Genomic DNA, 17213 nt, shown 5'->3' with positions numbered 1-17213 from the left:
GGCTAATAACAGACATGCGTTTATTGCTTCGTCTTACTCCATCAAAAGAACGAGGCTAACTTGATGACTGTTTCAATCGAACCCGATACATCTTCGCTTATAAATGTCAAATAATTGACAGGTGTCAGTACAGTTACAAGCGACTAGATAAATAATTCGATTGGGTGGAAGTAGGTTGCGGTGTGATCTCACTTTTTAATTTAGGTCGGCATATCAATTAAGAACAGACATGACGTCCCAATTTCATGTCCACTGCAATTACAAATTTCGGAGAGCTAATAAATTAAATCCTAACAATCCATGAAAGTGAATGAAAACAGGATTTCACAAGTACTTTGAAATTCCATCCAAACTCGCGATTAAATTTTAAAACCTGTGTATAAATAGCTCGTTGTTTGTACATGTATTCCCATTATTTGATTAGCAATTTATTTAGAAACGTGTAGTTTGTTATCTAAAATAATGGAGTTTTAAATAAATAAAGCAGTTTGGTTCGTGTTAAAAATCAAATTAGAATCCAATAGGCATGGCAAATAGGCTTGTCATTTTAAGGTTGCCGCCTAAACCTACCGCCTATCAGCTGTTCCCAGCCTAATCGAAGTGAGCTGAGTGTATAAACTCACCGTCCGATCTCCTCGCAGAGGTCGTAGACGTCGTCGAAGAGTACCTCCTCGTCTGCCATAGTGTCGGTGGCGGTCAGATCATGCCTCCAAGGGGCGGCGGCGCCTACAGCTAGGCAAACAATTCAGCACTTTACCATCCGGGTTGCCTATGACACCGTAACAACCGCAAAGCGCGCTTTGATTTTAATTTCGGGGGCGGCTAGAGACCTGGGGACGGCAAGGCACGAGATGAATTGCGGCCACGAGACTCGCACTGATGCTCACTGACACTCCGACGCACACACCCAAAGATCACGGTAATAAACGGGCACAAACTGACAGCTGTGACAGACACAGCGCAACGCCGGCCGGGTTCAACGGAGTACGCATGCGTAAACGACGTAGCGCACTTTTCGTGATTTGAATGGGTTTGTTTATGTTTGAGGTTACGCAGGGCGCGGTTGGCGTGCGGAGCTGTCAAAAGTACATTTTCAACAATTTTCCACTAAACTTGTTAATCTGGAAAAAATAAAGACGTCGAAGGTGGCTTTGAATTATTGCGTGCGCCGTCAAACGGCTGTTTTCGTGACAAAAGCAAGTCGAATTGTGTTTCAATGTTAGGAAACTGACAGATCAAATTGTTATCAATTGAACTACTAATGAAATGTCATCATAACTACTTACACTTGACGATTTATTAATGACCCGTAAACACATTTCTGTACGGGTGGTTGTCTATGGGTAATGTGAATAAGAAAAAATAGTTACCAAAAGTCTACAGTTTAGAGACCAAAATAAACTAACAAATGATTTTGGCCTTGTTAAACGGGTCAAAAACTCTTTTCAACTACTAATATAACCAGTAATGCTAAGTAAATAGTCACTAAAACACGTAATTTCAGCATCTTATCGTTGTCATTATTAAGCCTTACTTCAAAAATCATATTGCCAACTTCATTCTAAAAATCCCAATTTACGCAACTAAATTTTTGAGAATATGGCGTCCGAAATTTTCACCATTCTTTAAGCCGTCACTGTATTTTTTGCTACTGTAACACGAGTTAAAAATTAATCTATTGAGCTACTAATAGGACGTTATTGTAACTACTAATTTAAGCCAATTAATTAAAATGTCATTAAATACGATTTTTTGACCAAAAACAAATAACGTTTTTTAAATTTTTGGTTTTTGAAAATTATCAAGCTGTCACATTGTCATGTCACCGAAAGTACATTTTCGGTCGTAGAATTCTGGGCAATCACATTAATTGTTCACCTGATTTACTCTTGAAAGTCATAAAAGTCCGGCCGAAATTCCATGACTGAGTATACACTTTTTGAGTCATAAATTTTTGAACAAAATCTTTATGTTAAGTTCAGAAAAAAATGTAAACAATACTTTAATCTCATTATGATTGATGTTTCTAAACTTCAAAGTTGACTTTCCATGGAGAATCTAAAGGTCATTTCACATTTGACGCGGTTGACATTGAAAAAAATTCAAAGATCAAAAGTGTGCCTGTTCATTTTGGCCATCACTGTACTTGCGTTTTACAGAAATAAATATTTAAAAAAATATATTTTATTATTTGTCTGTCACTATATTACAGTACAAAATATTCTGATTACCTCATTGAAAAGCCCTACATTTTTATAAAGTTATGAAAAATTTTAAAATATGTAAATGTATTAACCAGAAAATATTCTGGAAAAAAGAAACTTGAACAATAAAAAAAAAGTTGCAATATTTTTATTAAAAAGTTTTTAATAAGTTTTCAAAATTTGAAAAATTAGTTCGAAAACTGTAAAATCTCTCAAATATTCAATTTTCATACGTCAAAATTGGTGCGGAGTGGTGTTAGTTTGGACATGAAATTTTTTTCAAAGCCAACTACGAATAAAAATATGTGTGTATAATCCAATATAAGATCTGTAAAAACTACTTTACACATTGTTACTCTGGCGTCTGAAATAAATTGACGGCGATTGTATAATGTCCTTGCGTTGGTCCAATTCTTTTGGAACATACTGTATATTATAGCAGTATATTAAGTATTAATCTAAGAAGTTATGTAGAATTGCAACCACAAAAAAATAACAATTTTAATTTAGTTTGCATGACCGGCCCTTCAAATTTGATAATTTAAAATTTTAAGCCTGAACATACAAGAGGAGTCATAGATTTGCGAGCAATGTCAACTAATAATATAGAATGATCTTCATGTAATAATTGAAAAAACAATTTAAAGTTTTTTTTTAATATGACGCAAAAATCCTGCCCAAAATTCTATGACCGCAAGTGTATAATTTAGATTCTGACGACCAAAAAAAAAAAGAATTTTTGTTTTTTCGAAAATTTAGTTGTGTAAATCTGGATTTCAAGAATGAACAAAGTAATTGTTTATATAGGTATGTTTATTTGTATAACAATGACAACCAATTTTTCTATTTTTACGTTGTAGATATAACTTACAGGGCGTAGGTCATTTGTAATTATTCACCCAAAATTAGTAGTTACGATGTCCTATTGTTAGATCAACAGACTACTCCTCATTTATTTTGAATACCGCATTTGAAGGTCATAATTTGTGACAGTTGTGGAGCTTTACGACAAATTTAAGAGGATTTATGTATTGAAAACAATCACGAACAGATCTTTGGGTGTTTCAGTACTCGTTTATGTTCAATTCAATGGATAAATCTTCTCAAATTTGCCGTAGAGCTCCAGAATTTTCACAAATTATGACCTTAAAATGCGGTATTCAAAATAAATGAGGAGTAATTTGTGCCCCGTATTAAACAGTAGTAAAAGAAATTCCACCATAAAGATTTTATTTCAACAGAAAATATTTAGTATGCAGCAATAGCACCAACTGTCATATCTGCGAATTTATTATGTAAATTCTAATCAAAGACATCTTATTTATAAACATAATGTTACCTCGATGTTATGTCAGAATACTATTGAAACTGAAAGTTATTTACAGTCGACAGCAAAAAATTTGGGTCGTCAGAGAATATTGACACATCTAATTGTCTGTCAACTTAGAATTAGTAGTTACGATGTCTTATTGTCGTAGTTCTATTGCTACGACTGACAGTAGACCCAATGCGCTGAAATAGCACCCATTATCACACTAGTGCGGTAATGAGACATTTATTTAATAGAGGTGGTGATGTTAACAAAATGGCCGCAAGTGATCATTACCAACTTGATTTCTAATTTTATTCAACACATCTACATTGAATTGTGAAAGAGTGGTGATTACAAAACCGCACATTCTGCAATTCTGTAACCAGAATTTTTTAACAAATAATAAAAAATTCTACACGTTAACAATTTGTATACATTATTTTACATTTAGCCAAAATTGCATGCTAGGTTCTGTCCAACTAAAATTAGGTTTTCTTACAACATCTTTACTAGTCTAAACTTAAATAAAAAACATCTTATAAGCTACATATATCAAAGAATTCTGGTCGTAATAAATTAATAAATTAACTTAAAATAATCGGTTTTATTATTATTATAATAAGCTTAGAGTTCCTGTAAGGGCGTCGACTTCTTCTTCATCCCCAAACACACTGAGGACAGTGACTGATCCATGTGGGATCTGTGTGAATCCGGAATCGGACACTAAATAACAAGGAATATTCGACTCTTTTGCTTTATTGAATAACTCTTCTAAATGTTCAGTGTTGAGACCTTTCAACACAATCTTCTTTTCCCTAAAACAAAATTTTTATTACAGTAAGAACCAAAACTAACTTTTTTGCCGTTTTTATCTATAGAACTACTAATAGAACGTCGTCACTTGAACTACTAATTTAATGAAAGATCATTATCTTTAGACCTACTTTGAAATACAGATCTACACAACTAAAATTTTGAGAAAATGGCGTCCGAGACTCTCCCAGTTACTTTTGGGCGTCACTGTACAACGTAAAACTTACCCAAAATAATCCCATTCGTTCAACGCGTCCTCCTTCTCCCCAGATATCCTCATTTCGCGATACAACCCCAAAGAGGCATGAGCCACCTAAAACCACCCCTTATAACCACGTCAAACAACCCCAAAGGTTACCTGTGCTGCAATCTTCCCCACCCCCATTTTCAGAGCCGTGTTGACAACGAAAGACATTTTGTACCGTTTTCCAGACTCCTCGTACGAATTCTCAGCGCCGGCGCCCCTCTGCACCAAACTCTCATCGTCGTTGTCTTCGTGAAGCAAATTAGTAAAGACGTAGCTGATGGCAGCTTCAACTGACTCGTTGCCGGTACAAAATAAGGCCTACAAATCTAAATCAGGGGGGTATTGAGGGGGTGTTGGTACGTACTTCTTGGGCGTGGCTTTCGGAAATGCCCATCGAGATTAAGGACTCGAGGAACTCTTCGTTTGGTTGGAATTTAACGTACGGTTTGCTGGAAGCATCCATGGTTTGGAATGAACATAACCTCACTTGTCAGTTTGACAGTGACATGTGAGGTTGACAAGTGATTAGAAGGGGTGGAATTGGCGTTTTTCAGCAAAGGGGCGGAAGCTCGCGGATTCTCCACACCTAGAAACCTCGCCAGTTTGTAAGTACGCGACTTAAAGGTTTTATCACCGACGTGGCGTCGAAAAATTTTTTAGGTTATGTTAAAGGGGATTTAAAAATGAGACTAATTCAGCTGTTTTATGCTTGTTTTGTATTGTTTTCCTGGTACTTCTTCTTATGTGGGAGTTTTACAGTGACGACAAAAAAATCGGGCTATTTTGGATGGAATTTTTTGTTATTAAACTAATAGAACGTTATTGTAACTACTATTTATAGAGAATTAATTACAAATAACAAATTATGCCTACAGCAACTTTATGTTTTAATTGTTTTATTAATATTACTGTTGAAAGCCGGTGTTACACAACTCAATTTATGAACAAATGTCTACCACGATCTCCACCCACTTTTTTTGTCCGTTACTGTATATTGCTTTATTGTGTTTGCTGTTTTTAGGTCTCTCCTTAGAAGTAAAAGAAAATAAACGGCCAAACTGCCCCACTAAGACTTTTAAGACTCGCAATTTCAGCTACCTGAAGAAAGCATTGTCAATTTTTTCATTTGTTTTATTAATGTTACTGTTAAACCCACCACAGCCTACTGCGTATATGTTCTAAGTCCTGATTTACACAACTAAATTTTTGAGAAATTGGCTTACAAAAGTAGCGCATCAATGTCATTTCATATTTTATACTTGAGATTGCCCATAATTCTATGGCCACAAGTGTATTTACTGCCTCAGAATTTGAAATTTTCAAAAGTTCAAAATGCATGGCCTGTCTCGAATGGATCTAAAACCAGTTACTTTTGGTTGTTACTGTAATTAGAAGTTTTTTTTGAATTCTCCAGAAATCCAAATGGGACCCCACAAGAAAAAGAAGAAACGCGACTCCTCTTCCTCCGAGAGCGAAGATGAAACTCCAACCAAAAAGCGGAAGCACAGCTCCTCCAAAAAAAAGAAAAGACTGAAGAAACGCAAGTATGAGTCCTCCACTTCTTCGGATACAACTTCAACGGAAGACACAAGTTCCGACTCGGAAGAAGAAAGAAAGAAAGTGAAGAAAAAACAAAAAAAAGCGAAGAAAAAGAAGGTGGAGAAGAAAGACGATGAAACAAGCACCGACATTCCTCTGGATCTGATGACAAAGAGCAAAGGAATGGCGCCTATGACCAAAGAGGAGTGGGAAAAACGACAAAGTGTGGTCAAGAGAGTCTATGACGAGAGCACGGGGAGACACAGGTGCGTTTCTTCTACAGTCGCGACCACAAAAATTTATTACTGTCAGTTTCAATAACCTTGATTGCAGTATGACAGTAATGCATGAAATATTTAAAACGTCAAAAAGTGACACCCAGAATTTGATGGCCGCGACTGTAGCACACATACGGTAATCGAACTTTATGACATTCGAAAAAAACATATCTAAACGATCCTTAATTGTCATTATGACGTCAAAATTGCTTTTTCATGCAGTAGATAAAGGCCACTTCACATCCTATGACATAAAAATATAAAATATCCGTTACTATATACTGTACCGTGTAAGAATGCAATGAAACTAAAGCCTGCTTCACATGTAAAAAAATGATTTCAACGCCCCAAAATTTTGTCACCCCGACTGTACCTCAATTTTATTCTCTCCAGGTTGATTAAAGGCGACGGCGAAGTGATCGAAGAGATCGTCAGCCGCGACCGCCACAACGCCATCAACCAGCAGGCGACTAAAGGCGACGGGGGTTTCTTCCAGGCACAAATGGCGCGCAATTTGAAAAAATAACCAACAGTTTTAAATATATTGGGAGTAAATCAGTATAATTGTATAAAGTATGACGTAGATCCGTCTCGCCATGATGGATCATCCACGATCTTCGCCCGACAGAGTGGACACGTCTGTTCTCTGTCAAACCACGTCGTTACGCAGTTTTCACAGAAAATGTGGCGGCACTGCAGGAGGACAGGGGAGTCGTATTCGTCGTGGCAGATGGGGCAGTGCTCTCCGGCGGTCTGAATTTGTTCTTTTGTGGGGGAGGAGCCCACCGTCTAAAAAGGATTCTCAATTAATTTATAACATTGCCATAATTGACTTGTGTGTGAAGTGTCGTTTTTTTCGCTCGCGAAAAACACCTCGGCTGGTGCGAAAAAGTTTCACTTTACGCACGTATTACACAAATTCTCATTAAACTAAAAAAATCATGTTGAGGTGGACCAAACACCAATAAAATAAAATTGCATAAATTGGCAGGTTAATAATAAATTTCTTCACATAAAACACTTCATAGTTTCACTTTTAAATCGAACTGAGTAACCGCCATATATTGAGCTCACGTTCGCGAAAGAAACCGCGACTCTTACGAAAAAACTTCACTTTACGCACTTGATACATAACACACATTTAAATGTAAAGATTTTGAGGTTATTAAAGTGGAAAGCATGAGTAAGTTGCGATAAACTTTACTTAAGACGACTTTTTGCAGATTCTGAAGATATTTAATTCAAATTTTCAAAAAACTTGGCAACGTCAAATTACTTGACAATAACGAAAGACTGTTTGTTCAATCAAAGACATGACTCGAATTTTAAAGCCAACTGAGGATGAGCTTTTTTAATGATATATTAAGCTCACGCTCGCGACAAAACTCCAACTTGTGTGAAAAAACTTGTCTTTACGCACTTGTTACATAAATACCCATTTAAGTGTAAAGTTAATTTTGATATTATTAAAATAGAAAGGATAAGTAAATGTGGTATTTAACGTAACTTAAATGGGCTTTTTACTGACGTTTCAATCATTACTGCCCTCTGAAGATATTTCAATAAAATATGTACAAAATTGGCAAGTAGATAGCATCAAAAAAACAAAAACAAGACTGTTTATGCATCAAAGGCATGACTACGAGATTTCAAAATTAAGTAAAGATGAGATTTTGTTTCGGGGCTAAAACTCCAACTAGTGCGAATAAACTTCACTTTACGCACTTGTTACATTAATACCCATTTTAATTTTGATGAAAAGTATGAGTATGAGTAAAGTAAGTGTGATTAACATTTCTTGAGGGGACTTTTTGCTGCCCTTCAAAGATATTTCATAAAATTAGCAAATTGACAAATTATGTGACATAATAAAAAAAGACTTTAATCAAAGACACGACTCGAAATTTCAAAGCCAACTAAGGATGAGTTTTTTCTATTGTATGATATTTAAGCTCACGCTCGCAAAAAACTCGCGACTGGTGCGAAAAACCTGCACTCTGCGCATTTGTTACATAATAAACTTTCAACCCCTTGCAGACACAATTGGAATTTTCATAAAATTGGCAGATAGACAACGTCAAATTACATAACATGAAAAAAAATGTTTATTTAATCAAAGACGACTCGAAATTTCACAGCCAACTGAGGATGAGCTTTTTCTATCGTATGATATACTGAGCTTCCGCTCGCGACTAAAACTTCGACTCGTGCGAACAAGCTTTACTTTACGCACTCGTTACATAATAAACTTTCTGCCCTACACAGACATTTAATTGAAATTTTTATAACCTTCAGATTGACTTTGTTTAATCAGAGACATGACTCGAAATTTCACAACCACCTGAGGATTGAGTTTTCTTCATCATGATATATTGAGCTCTCGCCCGTGACTCAAATTGCGCCTCGTGCGAAGAAGTGTCACTTTGCGCACTTCTTACATAAATGTTAATTGAATGTTTTAAAAGTGCTCTGTTTGGAACTGACCACGGTTTGGAGTAGTTTGAACGACGCCGTCTTCAGCAGTTTCATCCTGGACATCAAGTCAGACCCTTTGGAAATCATATAAAACGCAGATAAGAACACCGCCACGATTTTCTCGGGGCCTTGGTACGACTCTAGGAGGTAGTGGAGCCACGGCTGTATCGTCGCAATACTGCGATACATCTGGGAAATGGCTTCTATAAAAAGGTACATTTTTCCCTGCAAAAGACAGTAGAGATTTTCCGCGGTTTTCTTCTTCTTCCTCTTACCCTTTTCTGGAACGGCACGATTTTCTCTGGAAGCATCGTTAGCAGGATTTTCACTGCCACAGTGACCAATTTGAGAGCAAAGTCGGTGATTATGACAATCCAAAGGAGTTTCCCCACAGTCAGGGGGTTCATAAAAGTCCGAATTAGCACTAGGTGGAAAGCGACATTTGGGCCACTCTCGTCTTCAAAGACGTAGTGGACAAATACTGAACAAGCAAGAATGTATAACAGCTCCACCGCGAGAGTCCCCAAACTCCTTCTATCCCGTTTCGTGGTTTCTTTCTTCACCGCGGAATTCGTGTGAGCAAACGTGGAGAATAAAATAATCAAAATAAAAATCGATTCATGGTAATCATACACAGTCTTCGCCAACAGGATCAAAACAAACGGAACATACTTCAGGATTACTTGCAAGAACTGTTGGGCCTCCGCCACCGTCTGCGTCTCCACGTTATTCAGCTCGTTATTATTATTATTCCTCCCCTCGACGTCAGGCTCGGGGGCTGCCTCGTTCCCTACAACATCCAAATCAATGACGTAGCTGTTTTCCGTGGGCGGGGGGTTCTGGTGTTGCTCCTGCGGCCGATGCAGAAAACTCGAAATGGAAATTGCATTTTGCACTCCTGCGTTCACAGTCCGGGCCGTCTCCACCAAAGGCTGGATCTCCCGGATTACGTTGTTGAAGTTGTCCCGGAGTTGGCGGGCGCCGTCCGCTGTCCGTCTCTGGAAACTGGGGATCGTACTCGTGTGGGGCAAGAGTCTTGGATGAGAGTTCTCCGAGTTGTGGGCCATCGTCCTCACCGGAATGCGACGGGAACGACAATGGACATTGTAATTTGTACCGAATTTGGCGAGGATTTACATCACTGAAGCGTTGCGCAGTATTGTGATAACACTATCAAAACAAACGTCATGTGTCAAGTGTCAAGATTGACAGCCGACAACTTTTTCCATACCGACGAAATCCATACTAGTTTTAATCGCAACCACATGTAAAGAGTACTGTTTTGACACCACGGAGAGAGTCTGTAGTGTTTAACACGATTAACAGAGTGTCTTTACTACCACTGAAGACCATGAAGTTTATTGCAGCGCCGTGTTGTCTCAATATGACATTAGAGTAGTATGGATAATGCGCGGTATAAAATTGTCGTTGCGTGTTGACAGTGACAGCCCCCCAAACAAACAAGTTTGTTTACAGTTCAAACTCGGTGCTGCCTTTTCTGTGTTCACCCCCAGACCATGCCCCTTTGACCCCATTTTTTGTAGGTTATGTTGATCTCGGCTTTTCCTGCAGCCCCCGTAGTAAGTTATGAGCGAAACAGATGATACCGACGAGCTGCTATTGATCCCCCCAGATTTCTTCGTCCCAAATCCCCTTTTGGATTCCCCATACTTGAACGTAGTCGACTGTTTAATTACCCAAGTTAACCACCTCGAAAATCGCATTAACTTCATCGAGAGCTCGTCTGAACTAAGTGTGAGTTTGATCAGTGATTCCCCGGAAATGCAGTCGCCTGCTCGGCTGCGGAAGTTTAACGATGACCCCAAATTGGGGCCCGCGAGTACCCAGAGCACCCCTCAGAAGCCTCGGACGAAGTACACAATGAATTCGTTGCCGAACAGTCCGGATTTCGAGCGGTTGAAGGCTTCGCCCCAGAGGACGAACCTGCGGAAGAAGAATTTGGATGTTAATCCCATGCTGGGGGAAATCGACAGTTTCATCTCCAATGTGAAATACATAAAGCGTTTGAACGCCGTCAGGAACCTGGAGACCGATTTCAACGACGTCACCACCAAGAATCTGGACATCAACCAAGTCAACGAAATGCTGAAAGAAGTGGAGCTGCAGGACAAGAACGTGGAGAAAACGTGCGTGCAGGAGAAGCTGTGGCAAGCTGGAGACAACCTGGGGAGCGTCCCCGATTACGGCTACGGGCTCAGGAGGAACCTTTATCCTGATTCCCCCAAGAAAATCGATACTTCCACGGAGAAAGTCGACTCTGATAGCAGCTCAGAGTCCACTCAGATGACCGCCTTCGAGAAGAAAACCGAAAATAATTACAACCTGGGGCTGGTAAGCCTCGCCAAACTGTGGAAGCCCCATGACATGCGCGAGATGCCCAGCAAATTTCAACAGAAGTTGCAAGAGGAGAGGCTGAGGAGGCAGGTGAGACCAACAATGCGGTAGCGGTTGCCATGGGAACAGTGTGACGTCACGGCGATTTAGAGTGACGTCATACATCCTAGAATATTGTCAGTTCCACTTCTTTTCTTTTCATGACTTCATACCAAACCATAATTTTCCGTCGATTGTTCATTAATAGTACCTATTAACGAATGATTTTTTAATGTATCGCATTATTATTTAACGAACTAGTTGGTTTATGGGGTTTGCTACGTTCGTGCGTTAATAAATCGAGATTTATTAGTCTGTTATTAACATAACGAGTTAGTTATAAAACTTTTCTGTCGAGCGTATTTTGAGAAAATTATAGAAAATGGAAAACTTATTTTCTGGTGTTTCAAAAAAAAAAAAAATTTGCATTGGCGAAAGAGCTCATAGAAAATCGTTCATTAATGACCCTCATTAATAAACGGTAGACAGAAAATAAATATTTGTTTTCTAAATGAGTAAAATGCTAAATTGTAAGCAAATGATTCAAATCTCACGGCACTCCGTTCACGTATGACATACCACGTTTTATCTTCGACCGCTCACGACTAAAAAAATGGAGAATTTTCTTCAAACTTGACAGGTTTAATAGGTCCACTTTGTTTTTTTAGCAAGTTGAATGTCACCAAAATGAGTTGCGAAATGAAAAATGTTTATATCACTTGTTGTATAATGAGTATATCATACAACGCTTTTTTTCGTTACACATCTTGTTAGATAATATAGCTCGTAATCGTAGATAAAATCATTTATGTAACAACCGTCTAAAGCGCAACTTTACTTCGAGAAAGCCCAGAAAGAAGAAATTCCCACCCCTCACCCCAAAGATCTCCAGACTCTTTCCCGTCCGCTGCTGCACATCAATCAAAGCAAGTCAAAGGACCTCTTTCACCCCCAACTCTTTTTTTCTCTTGTAGCACTGCGAGAAAGCGATCCAAGATCTGCAAAACCGCATTTTGGAGCTCCAAGAGCGCGTAGCCGTCGCCATCCAAGTGGACGAAGCTAAAGACAAAGCAATTTTGCGCTTCCACGACTCCTGGGAGAAAGCCGGGACTAAACTCCAAGACATTGTAAAACAAAAGGATAGACTAGAGGAAGAAGTGGAGAACTTGAGGAAGAGGCTGAATGATGACGCGGATGAAACGAACCAGGTTTGTGGAGTTCTTAGTACTGAGGAGATTTTAACTTTTTTTTCTAGAAAATTGCACACTATGAGAAAGAAGCTTCTCTGGCTTTGAACTTGGCTCACAGTAGCAAGGAGAAGTTGGCAGCAGTGGAGAAGCGGTGCTACCAACTGGAGGCGGAGTTGAAACTCGCTGAGGTCAATTCGGAGGAGTTCCAAAGACGGCATTGCGAGGAAGTGGAGCGAAATAGACAGCTTTCCGAAATTTTGGCGCAGAAGGAAATAGAGTTAAACGAGGTCTGTTTTTTGTTCTGCTTGTTCTTTTTCTTTTGCTTGTTCTATTTGTCTCTTATTCATTCTCTTTTTGTTTATCTGTTTTTATTCTCTTCTCTTATCAATCCTTTTGTTTTTTTCATTTTGTCTTTTCTTTTTATTCCTATTGTTTCATCTATTCTTCTTTTTCAATTTGTTCTCCTTTGCCTGTTTTTAAACTATTTGTTCTTATTCTGTCTGTCTTTTTTGTTCTGCTTTTCTTATTCCAGCTGCTCTTCTTATTCCATCTGTTTTTCTTATTCTACTTTTTCTTCTTTTTCTTATTCTATCTGTTTTTATCATTTCATCTATTTTTCTGTTTATATTTGTTCTTATTATATCCCTTCTTTTTAATCCTTCTCTGTTTCTTATTATGTTTGTTTTTCTTATTTCATCTGTTTATCTTTTTCTATCAATTTTTCATATTTTTTTCTCTTCTTATTCTTCTGTCTGTCCTTTTGATATTTTTTTTCGTTTTTTTCTGTCTCTTTTTCATCTTCTGTCTTGTTTTCTTATTCTATCTGTTCTTCGTATTGTTTTCTTCTCGTAACAACTGTTTTTCTAATTGTATCTGTTTTTTTAGTTTCATCTGACTTATTATTCCCTCAGATTTTTATTCAATTGATTTTTCTTACTCTGTTTGCTGATATCTGTGCTTCGTATTCTGTCTGTTCTTCTTATTCTGTTTGCCCTTATGCTGTTTTTTCTTTTTATTCCTTCTCAGTTTCCTATTCTGTCTGGTCTTCTTATTCTGTCAGTTTTTCTTATTCTATTTGCTGTTCTCATTCAACTTGTTAGTTTTATATTTGTTTTTCTTATCCTTTCTGTCCTTCTTACTCTATTCATATTTAATTTGTTCTTCCTATATTATCTCTAATTATTCATTATCTTGTTCTTATTCTCTCTGTACTTCTATTCTGTCTCTTCTTTTTAAACTTTATTTTCTTATTTTGGTTGTTCTCATTATATTATGTATGCATTCTTCTTATATTTTCTGATCTTCTTATTTTGTTCTTATTCTATCTGTTTTTCTTTTTGAGTCAGTATAAAAATACAAAAGTATGTCTTTTATAATCTCGTCTTTTTATTTTGTTTTTCTTTAATCTGTTTGTACTTTTGGTTCTCTCTGTTTTTCTCTTATTGTCTCTTCTTTTTATACTATCTATTTTTCTTATTCTGTGTGTTCTTGTTATTCTATATGTTCTTCTTATTCTTTCTGTTCCTCTTATGTTGTCTCGTCTTCTTCTTTTGTCTCTAATTGACTGTTAGTCATATTCTGTCATTTCTTTGTATTCTGTTTCTTTGTTCCTTATGCTGTTTATTCTTCTCAATCTACCTGTTCTTTTTATTCTGTCTATACTTCTCGTTCTGTATATTTTTCACTTTCTATCTGTTGTTCTTATTCTATATGTCTTTTTATTCTGCCTTTTCTTTTTTGTTCAGTTCTTCTTATTCATTATCTATTTCTTATCCCGTCTGCTTTTCTTATTCTGTTTGTGTTTCTGATTTTATTTGTTTGTTTTATTACTTATACTTCTTCTTTGTCTGCTTTATCATTCTATCTGTTCTTCTTATTTCTATTTATTTTTTTTGCTTCATATGTTCTTCTCATCTTGTTTCTTCGTTTTATACTCTCTTTTTCTTATTCTTTATGTTATTCTTATGTTGCCTCGTCTTCTTATTTTGTCTCTTTTTATCTATTATGCTTTCTGTCACTTTTTTCTATTCTTTCTGTTCTTTTATGCTGTTTCTTCTTGTTTATCCCATCTGTTTTTATTATTCTGTTTAATCTTACTATTCTATCTGTTTTTCTTATTCTTTCTGTTCTTCTTATACCCGTTTCGTTACAGTCGAAATCAGTCATTACTGACGCCCGAAACGAAGTGGCCCAAAGTAGAAAAGCAGTCGAAACATGCCAGCTGGAGCTCCAAACCTTGAAAAGCGAAAACGAAGTCCTGCAAGTCAGTTTGAACGTGGAAAAAGACAGCACCAAGAAAACCACCGATCAAAAGAACAAGCTCCTGGAAGAAATCAACGCCCACAAGAAAATTTCGGTAAGTTGGCAATATACTACCACATGCGAAACTAACTCCAATTTAGAAAGGTCTTCAAGAGGAGCTCGCCAAAGCTCGCGACCAACTCGAAAGTAGTAAAGTTGACCTGAAGAACTTCTATCAAGGACAAGTTGAGCTTGTGGTCCAAAACAAGTTGAAGGAGTTCCAACACCAGTTGGAGGAGGCGGAGAAGGCTTTGAAGGAGGAGTTGTCGCGGAAGGAGATGTCGATAGCCAAGAGTGCCGCGTCTCACATCCAACAGATCTCAGAGAAGTACCGATGATGTAGTTTACTCGTTCGTTTTCCAACAGCAAAATTTTAGGCACTCTCTGGAGATCAAGCTTCTGGAGGAAAAACATCACGAGGAGTCGCGGTTGTACATCCTGCAGATTTCCCAACTCCGCCACGAACTCGAGGAGTGCAACCAGAAGATCAGGCGACAACACGATAAGCATCTCCATATTGAAAAACAGCTCCACAAGTTCATGGAGACGTTGAAACAAGACCACATGACAACACTAGACGAAATGAACTCGTTTAGATCCAAGTCGTTTACAAACTTGGAGGAGATTTTGTCGTTTAACGCGGAGGAAGAAAGATCGCGGAAGGCGGAATCCGACAAAATCGGGGAAACCCCAGTGACCAGTCGGACTGACAAGGGGGCGAGACGGAAGGAGGGGTCGTTGCAAGAGACCATTCAGATGGTAAAATTCTTTTTGTTTTTGTTTGATTTTCAAGTGTTTGTTGTAGCTTTTGGAGAGGAGGGGAGAGGAGTACCAAAAAGTGAGTCGGGATATGAAGGGGAAGCTTCCCTGGAAATGACACGAGGCGTGATTTATTTATTTTGTTTGTGTACATTTTTATTTATTTCCGTCTTTGAGTGTATAAATTTGTAGCATTTAATATAAAAATATATTTAATAAAAACGACCGAATGAGTACAAAACTTTGTTTTCTTGGAAACCTAAAAATACCCAGAGGCTTAATTGGTCACTTTCGCGGACTGAAATCTTAGTAGCTACTTTATCGGACGCGTTTTGAGTCCGCGATTCACTTTAGCGGACTGAAAAAAAAAAAAAAAAGAGTATTGCATGTGAATATTGTGTTGCATATATTAACTGTTTGGAGCAAGCGAATGAACGATTCGTACTAGTTAAACAACAGTTTTAGGGATGGAAACGCAATAAAATGCATTCAGACAGAAAATAATTATTTGTGTACCAAGGTCAAAAAGTGTTTCTTTTTTGGCCGAGGCCAGAAAGTAGGTAAGGGCGAAATGGCACTTTTTGGCCGTGGTACACACAAGTTAATTAATTTTTATTTATAATTTATTGATTTAATTATTTATAGCAACTGAATAATTGTAAATATATATGAATCCTTCAGAAAAGTTCATATTTTCTTTATTTACATTTGCAGTTTCGGCATGCGTAGCTTCACAATTTGTATGAATTAGGTTTAATGTGCTTTTTGATGTTGTTGCAGCAGCATTGCTAGACATTTTCAATAATTCAACACGTCTTTGTTGCACTTTACAGGAGTTTGTCTATTTGATTTCACCCAAATAATAATAAAATTGAGGGTAATGTCGGTATCTTGATGTAATATGCAAAACTATGGATAGATGGCGCCACCATAGATCGGCCAAAAATGTTTGCGGCTAGAAAATACTTACTTTTAGGCCGCTTTTGAAGCCTAAAAATTCCATTTTCAGTTTAAGTCGCCTAAAAAATACTTTTCCTAATTTGTATTAAAAGCATTCTCAAGTTGTTATGGAAACAAAGCTATTAGAGCATCCCGTATGGAAATAGGAAATTAAAGCACTAAAAACGAATGTGTAAATAGCAAAAATAGCTCTGTTACCAAAACAAATTAGAAAAAATAGTATAAAAACCTCATTCATAAGGCCAATAAGGCACTCATCCTTTATTAAACTTGCGGTTTTATAAACTTGGATTCGTGCTTTAAAATTTGCCTTATAAACTAAGTGTTTTAATATACTAAAAATTTTAAAGAAGTTCTAAGTTTTTCTAAAAAATTTTGAAGATTCTTTAAAACTCTTATTAGATCTACAGGCACATTTGAAATTTTAAGAATGTTTTAAAGATTTTACAGAATATTCTAAAAATTTGACAGCGAATCTTCTAAAATTTGTAAAAATCTCAAGGATTCTTTAGGTTTCAAGAAACTCAAAGAATCTTTAGGGACCAAAACTTCTCCTTATAAGAATCTTAAGAATCTTTAAGGATTTCTATGCAAACTCCAAGTATTCAAAAAAAATCCAAAAATATTTAGTCTTAAAGATCTCTCTTAAACGTATTTTAGAAATTGAAAAATCTCAGTCTCTATGTAGAACTAGAAAACTCAAAAGTCTTGATTTAAAAACATTTTGGTATTTTTAAAATT

The 17213-nt window shown here is 37.1% G+C and overlaps 5 protein-coding genes across 13 annotated transcripts in view; 2 read left to right on the top strand and 3 right to left on the bottom strand.

Annotated features, from left to right (window-relative positions):
• Positions 1-990, bottom strand: part of CASK (peripheral plasma membrane protein CASK) — a 351460-nt gene extending 350470 nt beyond the window's left edge. For all 9 annotated transcript variants that reach the window (XM_088034543.1, XM_088034544.1, XM_088034546.1 and 6 more), the window contains exon 1: positions 624-990. In XM_088034543.1, the coding sequence (XP_087890669.1) occupies positions 624-682 (59 nt within the window). In that variant the 5' untranslated portion in view covers positions 683-990. The remainder of the gene's footprint in view (positions 1-623) is intronic.
• Positions 991-3800: 2810 nt separating this feature from the next.
• Positions 3801-5039, bottom strand: LOC148176320 (putative peptidyl-tRNA hydrolase 2). Its single transcript, XM_088033536.1, has 4 exons — positions 4941-5039; positions 4688-4894; positions 4557-4642; positions 3801-4331 (listed from the first exon to the last, which is right to left on the bottom strand). Exons 1-4 carry the CDS (start codon positions 5037-5039, stop codon positions 4130-4132), a joined length of 594 nt encoding a protein of 197 aa, XP_087889662.1. The 3' UTR covers positions 3801-4129.
• Positions 5040-5090: 51 nt separating this feature from the next.
• LOC148176319 (uncharacterized) lies at positions 5091-7596 on the top strand. Its single transcript, XM_088033537.1, has 3 exons — positions 5091-5181; positions 5991-6381; positions 6787-7596. The coding sequence occupies exons 2-3, from the start codon at positions 5999-6001 to the stop codon at positions 6917-6919; spliced, it is 516 nt and encodes a 171-aa protein (XP_087889663.1). The 5' UTR covers positions 5091-5181; positions 5991-5998; the 3' UTR covers positions 6920-7596.
• On the bottom strand, positions 6922-10104 carry LOC148176318 (RING finger and transmembrane domain-containing protein 2-like). The gene is made up of 3 exons (XM_088033535.1): positions 9144-10104; positions 8878-9093; positions 6922-7182 (listed from the first exon to the last, which is right to left on the bottom strand). Exons 1-3 carry the CDS (start codon positions 9933-9935, stop codon positions 6949-6951), a joined length of 1242 nt encoding a protein of 413 aa, XP_087889661.1. The 5' UTR covers positions 9936-10104; the 3' UTR covers positions 6922-6948.
• A 143-nt stretch (positions 10105-10247) lies between these two features.
• LOC148176317 (uncharacterized) lies at positions 10248-15748 on the top strand. The gene is made up of 8 exons (XM_088033534.1): positions 10248-10354; positions 10413-11313; positions 12237-12470; positions 12518-12739; positions 14605-14808; positions 14855-15081; positions 15131-15512; positions 15559-15748. The coding sequence occupies exons 2-8, from the start codon at positions 10456-10458 to the stop codon at positions 15628-15630; spliced, it is 2199 nt and encodes a 732-aa protein (XP_087889660.1). The 5' UTR covers positions 10248-10354; positions 10413-10455; the 3' UTR covers positions 15631-15748.
• The last annotated feature ends 1465 nt before the right edge of the window (positions 15749-17213 follow it).

This window comes from Gnatocerus cornutus, chromosome 4, assembly GCF_029298725.1.
Source record: "Gnatocerus cornutus isolate USDA-ARS CGAHR chromosome 4, icGnaCorn1.1, whole genome shotgun sequence".
Classification (NCBI taxonomy): Eukaryota; Metazoa; Arthropoda; class Insecta; order Coleoptera; family Tenebrionidae; genus Gnatocerus; species Gnatocerus cornutus.
Note: the sequence above shows the minus strand (reverse complement) of the source record. Positions and strands in the feature narration are given on the sequence as shown.

Bases quoted from the DNA above. Each gene is read 5' to 3' on its own strand.
- LOC148176317 (XM_088033534.1), top strand. From the start codon at position 10,456: ATGAGCGAAACAGATGATACCGACGAGCTGCTATTGATCCCCCCAGAT. The intron at 11,314-12,236 runs GTGAGACCAACA...TTTCTCTTGTAG, and splicing joins AGGAGAGGCTGAGGAGGCAG to CACTGCGAGAAAGCGATCCA. The intron at 15,513-15,558 runs GTAAAATTCTTT...TGTTTGTTGTAG, and splicing joins TGCAAGAGACCATTCAGATG to CTTTTGGAGAGGAGGGGAGA.
- LOC148176319 (XM_088033537.1), top strand. From the start codon at position 5,999: ATGGGACCCCACAAGAAAAAGAAGAAACGCGACTCCTCTTCCTCCGAG. The intron at 6,382-6,786 runs GTGCGTTTCTTC...TATTCTCTCCAG, and splicing joins GAGAGCACGGGGAGACACAG to GTTGATTAAAGGCGACGGCG.
- LOC148176320 (XM_088033536.1), bottom strand. From the start codon at position 5,039: ATGGATGCTTCCAGCAAACCGTACGTTAAATTCCAACCAAACGAAGAG. The intron at 4,895-4,940 runs GTACGTACCAAC...TTAGATTTGTAG, and splicing joins CCGAAAGCCACGCCCAAGAA to GCCTTATTTTGTACCGGCAA. The intron at 4,332-4,556 runs GTAAGTTTTACG...ATTTTGTTTTAG, and splicing joins AACGAATGGGATTATTTTGG to GGAAAAGAAGATTGTGTTGA.
- LOC148176318 (XM_088033535.1), bottom strand. From the start codon at position 9,935: ATGGCCCACAACTCGGAGAACTCTCATCCAAGACTCTTGCCCCACACG. The intron at 9,094-9,143 runs GTAAGAGGAAGA...TGTCTTTTGCAG, and splicing joins TCGTGCCGTTCCAGAAAAGG to GGAAAAATGTACCTTTTTAT. The intron at 7,183-8,877 runs GTCAGTTCCAAA...AATCCTTTTTAG, and splicing joins TCAAACTACTCCAAACCGTG to ACGGTGGGCTCCTCCCCCAC.